Genomic DNA, 16756 nt, shown 5'->3' on the forward strand with positions numbered 1-16756 from the left:
ATGAAGCCAACAGCCCATCTCCAGGCAGGGGCTCTGTGTATCCTTATTTTATCCTCTTCCCTTTCTTCTCCTTCTCTTTGTAGCCTCTCTGGGCTCTCTGATGCCTGCTATTTCCTCTGAAATGTTCAGCTGGCTGGATAAAGCATCCATGACTTGTCACACTGCAGACAGGGCAGAGGAATCTCACACAGCTCCAGGCTCAGATCTGCCTTTTCTCCAGCAATCATGGAATCACAGGATTGGAGGAGACCTTAAAGATCACCTGCTTCCAAAGGAGAGGGAGTGCTCTTCCCCCTGGATTTCTTTGATGAGCGAAGGGAAAATTGGCAGCTGCAAGGACTTGGTGATGTAAACTGAGTTTTCTGAGCCACTCTGATATAAAAAGAATCAGCCTGGCACAGCTGCAAATACAGAAACCACACGCCTGTGATGTGATGGCTTATCCTCAAACCCTGACATTTGGGGACCACCACCCTGCAAAACCCCACGGGGAGGCAAAGAAAACAGAGCCTTACCTTGTGCAGAGGCTTGGTTTAGATGAGGGCTGTTGATAACTTGTCTCCCCTGTGATAGAAATAGAAAGGAAAAAGGAGATATTTATCACTTTGTTGTGTTTCAGGAAGAACTGATTTCAGCTTCACAGACGAGTGGGAGTCTGGTCCAGAGACCACTGCAGCCCCTGTGCCTGGCTCCACAGCTGTGATGGCTTTAGCACATTTTGCCATGAGGTGTTCACAGCTGTCTTCACAGAAAAGCTGCAATAAGCCTTGGCTTCCCTCTGAGTTAAAGCAGAAATCTGCTGCCCCTTCACTTGGAGCCTGCTCCATCCAGCCCCTGTCCGCTGATGCCAGATTTAGGATCAGTGAGGAGTGAGAGATGAATGGTGCAATTGAGAAATGGCAATTGCAGAGTTGTTTGAAGCAGAAAACCAGAGATACTGTCTGCCATAATTGTCCCAAGCATCATGGGTGTATGATATCCTTTGCTCAAGATTACATTAAAAAAACAGAGGCAGTGACTGCAACAGCTAATTAATCAGAGAACTGTAGAAATCATGGAATATTCAATGGTCCTTGTGGATATCCACTCAGGATATTCTATGATCCAATAATTCTATGATTCCTGAGATAGAAGGGGCCCACAAGGATCATTGATCCAGCACCCCAACCATCCCATCCTGTGCCTTGGAACATTGTCCAAATGCTCCTGGAGTTCTGGCAGCCTTGGGAGATTCCCTGGGGAGCCTGCTCAGTGCTCAGCACCCTCTGGGAAAGAAGAACCTTTTCCCAATATCCAATTTGGGAATTAGTCCCAAATTCCAACTGGGACTAAATCTCCTCTGACACAGCTCCAGCTGTTCCCTTAGGTCCTGTCACTGATCACAGAGAGCAGAGATTGCAGCTGCCCCTCCACTATCCCTCAGGAGCAAATTGCGGACTGTGAAATTAAATGGCAACAAGTTGCTGCAGCTCATCTGGGCACAATTTTAAAATGCTTACTTTGCTCCTGGTTTGGTTTGGCCCTGCTGCTGGAACTGGCAAATTGTCCATGGATAATTCCAAGTAGCTGGGATGAAACCACCTTGTTTTGGGGGATAACTGCTTGAAATTGGCCTTCACCCATCTCACAGTGCCCATGGTGGGTGTTTGACCACACTGGGTATTTTTATTTTAGTTCTGTTGTCTGTATTTCACCACGTGCAAAAGTGGTGAAATACAGACAACAGAACTAAAAACACCTCGTGTTTTCTGCCTGCACCATCCTTTCACCCCAGCTCAGCAGCAGTGTGGGGTGGGAGAGGTGCTCATCTGCTGCCATTTCTCATTTAAGTGGAAGAAATTTGGATTTCCCCTGACATGTGAGAGCTGAGTGCCTGTGGCAAAAAATAACGAATGGCAGAAGGTGGCCAGTGATACTGTATTTATACTCATAGTGGCTCCTCTCCAGTGAGCTGGAGAGAATGAAATTTAGGAAAATAGCATCTTCTTGGTCAATCTGACATCTGCTGTCATGAAAACCGGACTGAATAGCCGTGGGAGAACTCAGAAATGAAAGTAAAGGAGTGAAAAAACATCTCCAGCTGTCATAAAAAGCAATGATTTGCAATTCCTCCCCTCTCCCAGGGCTCGAGATGGTCTTCACATGAGAGCTGCACCTCGAGTTTCTCTTGTGCTGGCTGCAGTGCTGGCAGGGGCAAGGAAAGACAAAACAGCTTCATGTGCTTTGGACAGCAACAGATGCAAAGTGACTTACAAAGTTTAAACAAGTTTGTCATTTGAGGTCTCCTAAATCCTTCCCCAGCTCCTTCCTGCCCCGTGTCCATGCCAGCAGAGGGAATGCAAAGGGAGCAGCAGATGACCAGCATTTCTGATTTTCAACTCAACCCAACACAGACTGGCTGCAGACCCTCCTCTCTGAGCCCGCTGAGGACTCACAGTGGTGAAGTTTCCATTGTGGTTTGCAACTCTGAATCTTAGCCTGAATCTGACCCATCTTGCAAGTCAGCAACATCAGCTTGGGTTTCAAAGTGCTGATGAGAAGATATTTCAATACACAGGATTTTAGGGGTTTGAAATATACAGGGGTTCCTCAGAGCCCTTCCCACCCCTGTCCAAAAGGGATCAGCTGGGAGGACCAGGTTTCCCAGAGAAGCTGTGGGTGCCCCTGGATCTCTGGAAGTGTCCAAGCCCAGGCTGGATAGGGCTTGGAGCAACCTGGGATAGTGGAAGGTGCCCCTGCCCATGGAACTGGATGGGCTTTCAGGTTCTTTCCAACCCAAATAATTCTGTGATTCTAAATATTGCCTGCACCACCCTAGATCCCAACAGAGCTGTGGGGGGATCCCAAAAGGACACAAAGCTACAGGCTTACCTTGGGTGGGGCAGGAGGAGGTTTGCCCTTGGTTTTTGGGTTGCCTCCAGCAGTGTGTTTCTCATTGGACATCAGCTGATTTTTGCTGCCAAACAACCCCATCCTGGAAGGAAGAGCAGAAATTGGTTTTAATGGGACTGCTTTTGGGGAAAGGTACAGGCATTGACGGACAAAGTCTTTCCATTCATTTAGAACAAGCTGGAGAAGGTCAGAATGCAGGACGATGGGACAGCGAAGAGAGGAGCTGAAAACCATCCTGTCTACAGTCCTCTGCTGCCTTGGACCTTGTGAACCCCATGGTTTCTGTTCCCACATGACTCTGGTGTTTCACACTTTGCAAATGAGGTTCAAACACACACTAAAAGCCACCAGAAACGCAAGAAAAAGAGGCTCAAGTGACTGCTTTGGACATGTGCCCTCTCCAACTCAGAGATTTCCATATTATATCGAACAGAGCTGGGTGATGCCAGAGGGATGAAGATGGATTTATCAACAGCCCTGAGCTGGGCTGTTCAGCTGCACCAGGAGGGTCACACAGTCCCTGGCCTGAGATGGAGTCACCTCAGGCAGCTCAGGGCTTTCTGCAGCTCCTGTCCCTCCCACGCAGCAGGGTCAGCATGCGGATGTGGCCCCGCTGTGCACGGAACCAGCCCCGCTGCTCCTCACATTTCAGCAGCTCAGGCTCACACTTGGGTTTGTCCAGGAAGCCACAGGACCTTGCTGGCCCTTTGGAATACTGTAAGAAGTTCAAGGAATGTGGTGCAGCCTGCATCCATCCTGCCTGTAAAGACAAGCTGAGGGTTTGCCTCATCCATCTGCAGCACTCTGATACTTTTTGATGTGCTCTGGGTCCACACAAGGTGTGGCTCTCCCAGAAATCATGGATTAGGTTTCCCTATACCCTATAGATGTCTCAGACCTCCTGGACAACCCAAGGATCGCTAGACACAAATGAATCAAACCCTTTCCATGGATCATCATCTGGTCTGCATTAAGGTTTCCAAACATGGGCTTAGGGACTGTTTGACTTTAATCCTAGAAATGTAATTTCAGCTCCAGTCTGGAATTCAAGGATAATAATGGGTCTGGGGAGCCAAAATGGCCAAACTCTTCTTGGAGCCTCAAAAATGAAGGAGCAGATGAAGCCAAGCATTGCTGAAGTGCAACATCCAGTGCCAAAGTCTGCCCCACTCCTGCCTTGAACCAAAGGCTTTGGAAGGTGTGGGCTACATGCCCAAAACCCCCCAAAAATTAAACCCTGAATACTGTAAGCTGTGCAGAGACACAGTGACTCCTATTCCTGCCAAAATATCTTAAGATCTGCAGTGATCATGGAGGATCAGGGACCTCAGGTCCAGGGACACCCCCAAATGTCAGTCTGGCACTTTCTCTTGGTAGTCAGATTCCAACCAGTGTGTTCAGAAAAGCTCCAAGCCAGCCAGACTCACAGGGAAAAATATTCCAGTAAAAGAAACTTTTTATTTTGCTTTCTAGCACAGATCTAATATTTCAAAATCTGCAATTCAAAAATGAGGTTTCTAATAGAGCCACCACAATATTTTAATTTTTAAATGTCTTCTCCCTTCTGCTTTATTTTTATTATTACTGATAAGGCATGCAAAATATAAGGAATTGGTGAAATATGTCAGGATAGCCTGATACACACTTTTCCCCCATCCAAAACTTTTTCATCTCTGAGATTTCCTTTGACCTGGGTTTACAGATGGCCCATCCATCTGTCCCCAGGCCTCAGCTCTGCTCCAGGCACTGACAGCACAGTTGGAGGGGGAGTTTCACCTATTAAAAATCAGCCAGAGCAGTTCCTGCAGCAATTTCATTTTCATTTGGCAGCCTCCAGGTTGTACCCAGAGCTTGCTCTCCTTAACAGGTCTGGTGGTGCAATGGCACATGATTTATTAGGGCAACTTTTCCTGCTTTTCCGCTCACAACTTTGTGCCAGGATTTCAGATCCTGGATCATAGGTTTTTTGCCACAAGAGTGGCTGGAATTTTCTTTTTTTTTTTCTTTTTTTTTCTTTTTTTCTTCCAGCAGCAGGAAAGAGAAAGGCATCATTTAAAGTCAAGGCTGGACAATGGATAAGTTTCAGCTATTGCTCATTAAAAACTGCGAAAGACAGAAAATCCACCTACATGTTTGGCATTGATTTGTTCTTGTTACAGTCTCACTGGAAAATCCTGGGGTCTCTGATATACTCTGCTCCCAAATGAGGGATAATTCATGCAACTGCCATAATTTTGGCAGATTAGGGAATGTGAGATGCAGGACGAGTCAGCAATTTGCCAGCTGTGTCACAAGGATGATCTGACAGACCATCTACAGGATCATGGATGCTGCTTTTGGGGTTTTCAGTTGCTCTCAATGTGAGATGGCAACGAAAGATATTTTGGCCATCAAATATATCCTCCCACACACATCCTCCCTCTCCCCTTCCGCTCTGTGTCAGGCAATGTGATTTACCCAATCATAGGAACACCAAGTGCTCACATAATAAACGAAATACATCAATAATAATAATAATAATAATAATAATAATAATAATAATAATGATCTTCCAAGAGGGAAGGCAACTTCTAGATGGGTCTTCACCCTGTCAGGGACACCTGCAGCACATCCAGCCCAAAGATGGGGAACTTTTGGGTGGGTGAGTAAAAGCATTCAGTTCTGGTCAAATACAGAGATAAATCCTAAAGTAGCTCCATAGGGGCTTTGCAATTGTGAATTCTGCAGGGCCAAAGACTGAAAATCTTTACATTTCCAGCTGAACTTGCTTACTTTGTGATGCTTTAGTCACAGGCTGTTGGCCAAATCTGAGCCTAAGTGGAGTGAGCCACACTTGGATTTCTTGGAGCAGTTTAAAAAGCGAGGAGGTCTCATGGCTCAACAGGAGAAACTAAACCTGGTGACACTATAACCACTGCAATAGGTGATGGAGCTATTATTTAGATATCAATTGGCACTATTTATTGTGTTATCTATAAATCTAATCATAATGATCCACACCATCACTGTGTCCTACTTCTCCCACTGGGCCAAGAACCTTCTTTTTACTACTCTGGTAGTTGAAAGAAGAATAAAAGCAGAACCTTCTTTTTACTAAAAGAAGATTACTGGATTTTTACTAAATCTCTAAAAGTAGAACCTTCTTTTTACTACTCTGGTGGTACTGGTGAGGCAGAATGGGAAAGGCCTGGAGGAACATCAACCTCAGCAAGTCCAACCAGGGGCTTGGGGCCATCCCAGCTCCTCTGGCAGTGTTTGAGAGGAGTGGGGACCTCCTGTGTACCCCCATGGGGACATTGCAGCCCATTCTTCACCCTGCTGAGACTGGAAACACCTCTCTGCAGCCTTGCACAGGCTCAGCTCTGTCCCCACGCAAGTGTCGGAGACACAGCCATGCAAAAGCAGCTCAGAGAGGGGAACAACACAGCCCACCTCGAGTCAAGCCTCCCACAAAGGTCACTCGCTCCCTCCCACACACAGAAGGGGTTTGAACAGCTCTGGGGATTCGCAGTCCCTACAAAATCCACCAGTCCCACTCTCCCAGTTGCCAGCAACACCTTAGGCAGCCAACGCCACCGGCCTTTGGGCCAGCAGCGTTTTACAAAACCCGAAATAGTCCCAAAATGTGTTTTACAAAACCCAAAATAGCAGGCAAATATTGCTGGGTACAGCAAGCTACTGGTTCACATTTCACAGCTGGTGGAACCTTGGATTGGTGAAAAGTAATTTTATTTTCAAAAATAAAGGCAGCTGAGTTGAGTGAGCATCACGACAACGTATTTCGCTTCTGATTAATGCTTTTAGAAATTGTCTTCACAAGGAAAAACAAATGAGAAAAGCCGCTTGGAGTAGTTCTCCCACCCTGTTTTTACTTTTTTTTCCAGTGGAAAGGAGTGCTGGGGAGAGCACAATAACTCAGAAAATCATAGAAATTTCCTTTTGTGAATTTATAGTATTTCTCATCTAAAAATGTTGGTTTTATTTAATAACTAAGCGGGGGGAATTTTTTTTCTTCAGGCCTCCAAAACAAGTTCTTATTAAAATCCAAAAATCAAAGCAGAACAAGTGGAACAAAATAGTTTTAAGGCAACACAAAGCTTTTTCCATATCGCTCTTCATCAGGGAATGAAGTGATAAGACAAGGAGTAATGGATTTAAACTGAAAGAGGGGAATTTTAGGTCTGATATATGGAAGAAATTCTTCCCTGTGAGGGTGGTGAGGCCCTGGCACAGGGTGCCCAGAGAAGCTGCGGCTGACCCTGAATCCCTGAAAGTGTCCAAGGCCAGGCTGGATGGGGCTTGGAGCACCCTGGGATAGTGGAAGGTGTCCCTGCCCATGGCAGAGGGGTGGAATGGGATGGTCTTTAAGTCCCTTCCCACCCAAACCATTCCAGGATTTTATTATTCTATATGCATAAAAATAATTTAGCAGAAAACAGCTTCAGAAACAGAACTATGGAATTCTTGGGGTGGGCCTGTGCAGGTCCAGGAGCTGGACTCAATGATCCTTATGGGCCCCTTACAACTCAAGATATTCTACAGTTTTATGGGTCCAACTTAGCGGCTGCTAGGTCATGAGTAAAGAATATTAGATGCTCCTTTAAGAGCCAAGCTGAAAAAGCCAAGAGACACCAGGACAATGAGCTCTGTGGTGCAGCCAGCCCTGAATTTGTGGGACAGACGAGCAGGTTACAGGAACACTGGGTGAATGAGAAGAACCTTTAAAACTGGTGTTCAAGCTGGGTGCCCACGTTGGGGAATGATAGAATCCAATTTTAGCAGCTTTCACAGGGGTAGCTGAGGTGGCATTTTGGCCACAGAATGAGGTGGGTGCAGGTTCAAGTGTTTCTGCAGGAATGAGTTAAAGGGAGCTCTTTGAAGATCATGGAATCACAGAATATCCTAAGTTGGAAGGAACCCACAAGGATCATTGATCCAGCTCCTGGCCCTACCTAAGACATCCCAACAATCCCACCCTGTGCATCCCTGAGAGCATTGTCCAAACACTCCTGGAGCTCTGCAGCCTTAGGGCTATGAACATTCCCTGGGGAGCTGTTCCAGTGCCTGACCACCCTCTGGGGGAAGAACTTTCCTTAATATCCAACCTAAACCTCCCTGGACTCACCTTCACACCATTGCCTCGGGTTCTGTCACTTCAAATCTTTGCCCATCTCATTTTTACAGTGAGCCACCCTGCACCACCTACTGCCATTTGCTGCTTTCCTCTGCCAGGGCAGAAGAGATCTAAAGTAATTTCTGATGAGAATCCAACACCTTCTGCAAGAGGGATGTGGAGGACACTGACAGGCAGCCTTGGGATTGCATGGGCGGGTGTAGGAAAGGAAACAAGACCAAATTGAGCAGAAAAGCAGAAGTCTTGGCTCACCATTTGCCTCAACCCCATGAAACTGCCATGGAAAAAGAGGTTAATACCCAAGTAAGCCAATAGAGTTTCACTCTGAGGGCAGCTCCAAAAAAAACCCCCTAAGCCTACTGAAATCACAAAATGAGCCCCCTTTCCATCCAGATTCTGTGGTGGGTGCAACAAAATGTTTCAACAGTTCAGCAAAATCAGATATTTTAACTCATTTTAAAACGTATGAAAATCTATTTTTTAAAGAACACATTTTTAAACGGAAATGGGTTCAAAAACCCTAAAAAATTACTTTGAAAATGCAGATCTAGCCTATTATAAAGGGTTTTAAATGCTGGATTTCTGTTTGCAAGTCCTCCCCTCTCCTGAAAGAATTGCTGAAATCAATTCACTTCAGATGCAATAATTTAAGTATTCCAGATTTGCATTTTTGCAACAGCGAGGAGTGAAAAAGTTCAGTAAAAAAAATTTCTTCCAGTTCTCAGCACATCACAGATGCATTCAATTCTCTTTCCCCTCAATAAAATAGCTCTTCAGAACATTTCCTGACCTGGCACCCTCGGATTGCTTTGCAAGACACAAAATTGAAGAATTACTGAAGATCTTGATGGATCAGCTCCTTAAATAAGAAGGAAGATTTGCTACTGAAGCAGTTTTTACCGTGACCATTTTCTACTTCTGCTGTGTTTCAGTCAAGCCCTTTTTAGCTCATATTTTGAAATAATTTGCAGGTTCGTTGCTAAGAGGAGGTAAGAAGGCAGCTCTGAACCAACGTGCTGTGCTATAACAAGCACTGAAACCATGAGCAAGGTGTTTCTCAGAGGCAGAAGGTGGAGGCTACAGCCATCCTCTGTGATGGGATGGCCAAAATCTGGCTGCCCCATCCCTGGAGGTGTTCAAGGCCAGGGAGAATGGGTCTTGGAGCAGCCTGGGGTAGTGGAAGGTGTCCCTTCCCATGGCTTTAAGGTCCTTCCCAATTCAAACAAAACCATCCTGTGATTCCACAATTCCAGCATGGCAGGAAGCCCCCGTGAAGAGCTGGAGAGCCCAGAGCAAGAAGCATTCTGGTTCTTGCTGGGGAGTGAAGCAGATGTGGGGTTTCCATGTTGCATTCTCACTGGAGACCTGGGAATGTCCTATTGACAGTGTTCACACCCCATTCCAGTCCTGATCTTTTATGGATACCAGGTTTTATTTGTGCAATGAGGACTCTGTCAAACACTCTCAAAGGTGTTGGTCCATCTCAAAGGTCCTTGAAGGAAAGGTTAGGAACCCCCAGGAGCAGCCGGGCTCTCCTGCTGAGGTGAGGTGCTGATGTTGGTGCTGATCCATCATAAAATCTCACACACCCAAAGAACCCCAAAGCAGCTGCAGCTGCAGCTGCCTCCTTCTCATGGCCCCTTCCTCCTCCTTCCCTACTCCAGTGCATCCCATCTCCCTGGCCTGAATTCTGTCCAGGCCTCAGACTTGAGCACAGCCAGTGTGGCCAAATTGCCTTGGAAATATCTGTTCCCTGGCAGCCCAGGGCAGATGAACAAATCCAGGAGCTCTGTGGCCCTGTGATTTATCCACAAGTGAGGGGTACACATTCAGGAAAGAGACTGGAGCCCATTGGCTTATTTTAGAGTCTACAATCCAAGCCAGCTTTCCATTTCTATTACAATTTATATCTGCACAAAATCTACCATTTTTCTTAGGCCATGATTTGCAGGTGAACCTGGACCAGGCAAGCGAAACAAGCAGAAAATCCATCTGTTCCAGGCCTTTCTGAAGAGCTGGGACAGTCTCTGGGAGAAGACTGTGTGAGGCTGGGGGGCTGTGGGAGAGCGCAGATTTCCAGAACTTTGAGCTTAAGCAGACACAGAAAGTCTTTTGACAGGGAATTAAAAAAATAAAGAGAAGAAGATAATAAAAGCTTCTTGCTCATTCCAGAAGAAGAAAAAAACAGCCTCCTGTTGCCAGAGTGGTCATTCCCTAATCAAAACATCTGTCTGGAGGAAAAATGGCTGCTTACATTGAGCTTTGCATCCTGCTGGAAGCCGACGGATGCTCGGCTGTGCTGCAGGAGGCTGCGGGCCAGGAAACAGAGCCAGGGATCAGGGTCTTGGAGAGGGGAAAAGCAGGAGGGCAGACTGCTTACCCCACCTCCCTTCGTTCTTCCCTCATGAGCTCAGCCCAGGCAGCAAGGTGGGATGGCTGCTGGGGATGTCTCTGTAGGACTCAGGGGCAGTGGGAGTGGGCCAAAAGGAGGATGGGTCCTGGAGGATGAGGCACATCCCTCTGGGTAGCTGCAGCCACTCTGGGGTTCTTCAGGTGGGGCAGGTTTGATGACAAAACTGCACTGTCCAACAGCACTTCCTGCAGAGCCTGGAATTTCAACCCAAATTTCAACTCAAACCTCTCTCTGCCCAGTGTTGGTGTGAGCCAGATTGTGGAGGGTCCTGGGTGAGCAGGGGCACCGCAGGGAGAAATCCCCTCTGCAGGCCTATCTGACATCCAAACCCTATGTTTGGATATCAGATAGGAAGTGGGCACAGGCCATGGTCCCTTGGCCAGAATCCCTGATGCTCCATTCCACAGCACTTGGAGGACACATCACAGGACTCTGTAGGGATGTGGGCCTGGCCCTCCCAGCCCAGAGAACATGAGGAGATGGATGGGCTCCACACCTCTGTGTGTAGACACCCAAACTTCTGCCCAGGGAAAGGCCCTTCCTGGAGGCCCTACATCCCAGAGGATGACTTTTCCTAGGAAGAGGAAAACATTTTATAGGACCAGGAGAAGAAATGAACCTGGTGGCAGACAGGTGCTCAGGAATTAAGCCCCTTGGATCAGGTCTCAGAGGGAATCATGCTCCCTCCCACCACACTCAGCAGAGGCAAAGGGCTATAGGGAAGGATGTTCATCTCCATCATGAGATGAACATCTCCAATTCCCCACCTGAACACCTCCAGCTGAGTGTCAGGAATAGCAATGGGTGCCAGAGCACTTCCCTACTCATCACAGCCGTGTCCAGCTCCTGTCAGCCTTCCCCACACATGAATCCTCTCTTCCCCCCAGGCCCCAGGAGAATGGGGGGGATGGGAGTGCCAGGATGTGCACACCTGGCACTTCTTTGTCCTCCCCTCTTTTGCAGCAGACAGAGGGAACATCCTGCAAACATCCCTCGGTGCCGGATCCAGCAGGAGCTGGGAAGTGCCTCCATCATCTCTTTAACCCACAGATTGTGGGGAGAGAAAATAGGACAAGGAGGGATGAGAGGGTGGATGAAGACAGAGAAAACCCCTTAGGGGAACGTGGATGGGGGTGGGATGTTCCTGACTTGCCTGCTTCCCACGCTGCTGCTCCTGGGGACGCGCTCTGAGGACGCGCGAGCTGCTGGCCGGACCCATGACAGATGCTCCATGGGGCTGGAGGCCCTTCCCAAATTTTTCTTTCAGAGGCCTCTGGCTTCCACCACATCCACACCATCCATGAGACCAACAGCTTTACACGCCCCGGACTGCAGGAGCAGCCTGGTTTTTGCAAATGCTTTTAATGGGATTTCTTTTTTTAATCAGGTCTTTGTGTCAGAACTGACTGTTTTCTCCCCCCCTAAGGATTCTTTGCTCTATTTTGCTTATAAAAATGATCACCTGGGAGGGGGTGGGAGTTGCACTTTCCAGGCAACCTGGCCAATGAAAATAACAATGAGGAAGGCGAGAAACACAAAGCAAATTCAGACACAAACCCCAGCAAATGCCACAGGCTATTAACAGCTGTCGTTAAAAGCAGTGAAAATGGCTGTGAATGGATTGTACTTCCACTATGCAAACCACCAAATTTCAGGAAACAACCCAACAAACTGGCTTTGCAATGATCTTTCCTTTCTGTCACTAAAAAAAGAGCTTTTACTGGTGAAACACATCTTGTTCCAGCCAGCTCCATCCCTCTATGAACCTACTCGACCATAGCAGCGTGGTCTAACGAATTAAGACCTGGTCAGGGACTTGTGGGTGGCTCTGAGGAAGTGACTTTCTCACTTTGCCTCAGCATATTCAATTGAGAGGCTGAAACTCTGTCCTGGGAGATAAATGTTGTATAAGAAGCAGGATTTGTTTCTACGGAGACTTCCCATAGTGGATGTGTAATGTTGGCTCCTCTGCGGTGTTTTCAGTGTATTTTTTTAAGCTGTTGCAAACACAAGGCCCTCAAAAACCACCATGTACACCTCTGTGGGTAATTGCATGGCGTCATCTTTGTGTTGTAAGAGGCAGCAGGGGGGAAAATGACACTTGGTCTCAGCCAGCTCGAGGCTGGGATGACCTCACATCGTTTACACTTCAGCTGCCCCCACTGAGCAGGACAAACATGAGCCAACATCTGCAGGGAGTGATGCACAAGCTAAAGGTCACCCCACGCTGGTGATGGTGTTTACAGGAGGAAAAGCTCCACGGGGCAGATCTGAGCTGAGGTCATGGCAGAGGACCTTTACCAGCCACAGGACACAAGGACAACAAGAGGGTGGCTGAGGACACGATGATGTGTGAGGGGGAAGAACTGCTCCAGGGTGCATGTGGCTGCTGACCCCTCTGGAAACATGGGGTGGGAATCAGCCTTGGCTCTGCAGCTGTGCTCCTGACAAAGGAAGACAACCCCATGGAGGGCTGCAAGGCTGTCTGGGCCATATACAGGGGCCTGCAGGTCTGTGGGGGGTCATGCTGAATCCATCACCCTGGAGGGTCAGCAGAGAATCTCAGAATCTCTAAATCCCAGAATCCCAGAATCCCAGAATCCCAGAACAGTTTGGGATTGGAAGGGGCCTCTGGAGATCACCCAGTCCAACCTTCTTGCTAAGGCAGGATCACCTGTAACAGGTGACACAGAAACACAAGCAGGTGGGTTCCTACTTTTTTTAAATGTCTCCAAAGAAGAAACTCCACACCCTCCCTGGGCAGCTGCTTCAGTGCTCTAACACCCTCCACATAAAGAATTGCTTCATCATAGTTGAGGTGGAGCTTCTTGTGGTTTATTTTATGTCCATTTCTGCTCATCCTGTGGCTGGGCACCACTGAAAAGTGCCTGGCACCATCCTCAGGCACCCTCCAAGCCTGGGTGGCGCTGAAGACAACCAGGACAGACACCAAGCCCAGCAGGCCTCAGCCAGGTGTGCCTGCTCTTAGAGACACAGAAATGAGGAAGCCCTTGCAGATTTGCCAAAATTCCCCCTCGCCAATTCCCATTTTCCCTTCCCAATTCTCCTCCAGCTATAAGGGCAGGAGATGGAGGTGGAGCTCCTCAGGTTTGGGGCTGGGAAAGAAAAAAACAGTGTCAGGTTAGATGGAGTGCTCTGAGCTTTAGGACAGGGCCTCAGCATTTGGTGGGCAACATCTCTTTGCTAAATGAGCTTCACTTCCTATCCCTGTGAAAAGGGAAGTTGCTCTTTTAGAAAGCTGCTGTTGTCCACCGCTGAGGTGGGAAGGAGGAGCTACCATGAGGTGCAGCAGAGGCTGAGCAGTGCTGCAGTGTCTGCCAAGTCATCCTTGGAGCAGGGGGACAGCATGGCAGCTCCAGACAGAAACCTGCCTTTGCTCTGACACACATTCCCACTGCTGACAGCAGGGAAAGCCAGCAGCTGCAGCCACCTGCTGCACAGGCTGTCCCAGGGATGGCCGCAGCTCAAAAGCTCAAAAGCAAGAATTCAAAATCAAAATGACTGAATGTGGTGTGGTTTGCCCTGCTGCATCCCAGGGAGTATCTAAGATGTCTGTGTGTCACCTGGAGCACATCCCTTCATCCTTGGGCCTCCTCTGTTTCCTTCAGCCTGGGGGTCTCATAGCCATGAGATGGAGCTTCTGCAATCCAGAAGCCCAGAAAATTTGCATCCTCAGCCCATGAATGTCCTCTGAAAGAAGCTGGAGGGGGAACCCTGAGAAAGCTTGTGAAAAAGGGCACTAAAAAGGGAAAAAGTCTCTCATTTGCAGCTCCCAGTCACTCCAGATGGGCTCCATCTGTCCCTGTTCCCCCAACCTGAAAGCACAGGCTGGGATCTCACCTAGACAAGCAGGGTCCTTCTGGTGGTGGCTTCCACCCTGCTCTCATACATCAGCCCCCAGATGTTCTCCAGTGTCTTTGCAGGCCCTGACATGAGTGTGAATTCATGGAATTATAGAATCACAAAACAGTTTGGGTTGGAAAGGGGCCTTAAAGATCATCCAGTGCCATCCCCTGCCATGGGCAGAGACATCTTCCACTATCCCAGGCTGGTCCAAGCCCCGTCAAACCTGGCCTTGGACACTTCCAGGGATCCAGGGGCAGCCACAGCTTCTCTGGGCACCCTGTGCCAGGGCCTCACCACCCTCACAGGGAAGAATTTCTCCCTAATATCCAATCTAAACCTGCTCTCTGTCAGTTTGAAGAAATCCTTGGGAAAGCCTCCCTGCAGATGACCCCACAGCCCACCAGGATAACCCCACAGCCAGACTTGTGCAATGGTGGCCCCTGCACGGCCTCCTCGCTCAACAATGCCCATCCCATGGCGTTTTATCCATTTCACACTGAACCAAAGGCATTCCTGTTGGGATTTCTGCTGCAGAAACACCTCCAGCTTTGAACTGGGTCCACTGAGAGGATGAAGGTACCTTTGCTTTCCCAGCTGGTTCCCAGAACTGCTTCCCCATGCTGCTGCTGCACATGGGCAGCTCATTTCCTCTAGACTTTGTTTTCATGGGCTGGCCACGTTTTTCTCTTCCCTTTTAGGAATGAGTAGTCTCCTTTACCATCAGAACCTCCCTGTTCCAACTCCTCTAGCAGATGAAAAGCTTATTTACAGTGTCCTGCTGCTCTTGGAAGATGCTGGTGTTACAACCAACCCACCAGACTCCATTTTGAGAGTTCATTTTCAGAGCTCTCCGAGGGCTTTTTGAACTCTAAGGCAGCATCTCAACTACTAAAACTGGCAATATTGGGGTTCCTCCCCCTCTTAAAAATTTGGTGGCTGCATCCAAACCCCTGGTGATCCCCATTCTACAGGATATGTGGTGGTTCCTGGATTGTATTTATCCATGTATGTTTATTATGTTTATTTTAAATCTATCCTGATTTCACTGGCCCTCCTGTTGGATCTTTTCTTTGCAAGAGACAGGCTATCTCTTTTTCACTGATTTGAAGAAAAACAGAAGATTTTCCCTGATCCCAGCCCTGTGTTTGGGATAACACTCAGACACAGGCACCTTCACCACCCCGAGTTCAGGGTGAAGATGGCTCCCTCTTGTTTCACTACCATTATTTATTATTAAATCCCATTGGTTTTGCAGGGATATCTTCAAGAATTGGGATGAAAATGCAGGTTTTGCTTGATGGCAATTGGGAGATATTCTGCTAGTAATTGCCACAAAGACATTTTGTCTGGATCCCGTGAGGAAAAGCCTTTTTGGACAGAGAAAGTGACTCCAGGCCAGTCCTCCCTGCCAAGCTTGTTCTACACCCACAACATGACTATTCTTGACTACTTGCAGCAGCCAAGACCTTGTCTCAATATTATTTCCTTTCTCATGCTCGTAAAGAAAGAAGAAACCCATTACTTTTTAATCCTTTACGCCAAAATTAGAAGATTAACTCAATTTTCAGAATTAAAATAATATCAAAACATCCTTAGGGTGCTCAAAGGAGACAGAAATGTGGCAGAACAAAGCCAAACCTCACAACCAGGTTTGTTACAGAAAGTCATTATTTATGGCACTGAATTGATGGGGTTGATCCACTCTCAGGTTACCTCACATTTGATCTGGCCTGAATTTATTGCCTCAGAGATGGAAGAATCTTATTTCCTTAAGTTTCTTGCTTTGCCAGTGCCCATCCTCTGCCTGGCACCAGCACTACTGCACTAAAAGAACCAGGATTTCTTCTCACCTGGTTAGGACCAGGCTTGTACAGAGTCCCACATTCACAATTCCCTTCCACTCACAGTTATTATTCCTTGGCAGACCACTCAGTGACTTTTAGAATGCTTTTTCCAACTTTTTCACCACAATTTTCAGGGGGAAAAAAGCATTCCATAGGAAATCACCACCTCTCAAAAGGTTCTGTCACACAAACCCCACGAATATTGGCACCTTTCACTGGAAAAAAAGAATATTAATTGTTCAAGTCTGCTGCATTAATGTCTCAAGCAGCTGTGCTCTTCTTCCTCTGCTTCTAAAATGGTCAAGGCCAAATATGCAAGAGACAGCCAGGAAAAAATTTGAGATAAAAGTAAATTTAAAGCTTTTCTATCAATTTCTCTGCCTGCTTAGATTGGCATCACTTCTCCCTCTTTCCATCATGCATTACAGGTGATGCCTTGATTTTTCCACAGGTCGAATTTAACCTCTATTCAAAGCCCACTTCTCAATCATCAACCTCCCACAGACACATTTTGAGAGGTTCTGCCCCAGATTTCATGGTCCCAAGTTGTTCACAGAACCCTGGATGCCCCCAAGGCTCAGGTGCTGGGCAAGGACCTGTCTGGGC

At 47.6% G+C, this 16756-nt stretch overlaps 1 protein-coding gene across 1 annotated transcript in view; it reads right to left on the bottom strand.

Moving 5' to 3' along the window:
- The window catches only part of BLK (BLK proto-oncogene, Src family tyrosine kinase), a 44618-nt gene that overhangs the window by 23988 nt on the left and 3874 nt on the right, over positions 1–16756 (bottom strand). The window contains exons 2-3 of the mRNA XM_059467815.1: positions 2872–2974; positions 516–564 (exon numbers count right to left, since the gene is read on the bottom strand). Coding sequence (XP_059323798.1) covers positions 516–564; positions 2872–2973 — 151 coding nt within the window. The 5' untranslated portion in view covers position 2974. The remainder of the gene's footprint in view (positions 1–515; positions 565–2871; positions 2975–16756) is intronic.

Source organism: Ammospiza nelsoni, chromosome 3 (assembly GCF_027579445.1).
Source record: "Ammospiza nelsoni isolate bAmmNel1 chromosome 3, bAmmNel1.pri, whole genome shotgun sequence".
Lineage (NCBI taxonomy): Eukaryota > Metazoa > Chordata > Aves > Passeriformes > Passerellidae > Ammospiza > Ammospiza nelsoni.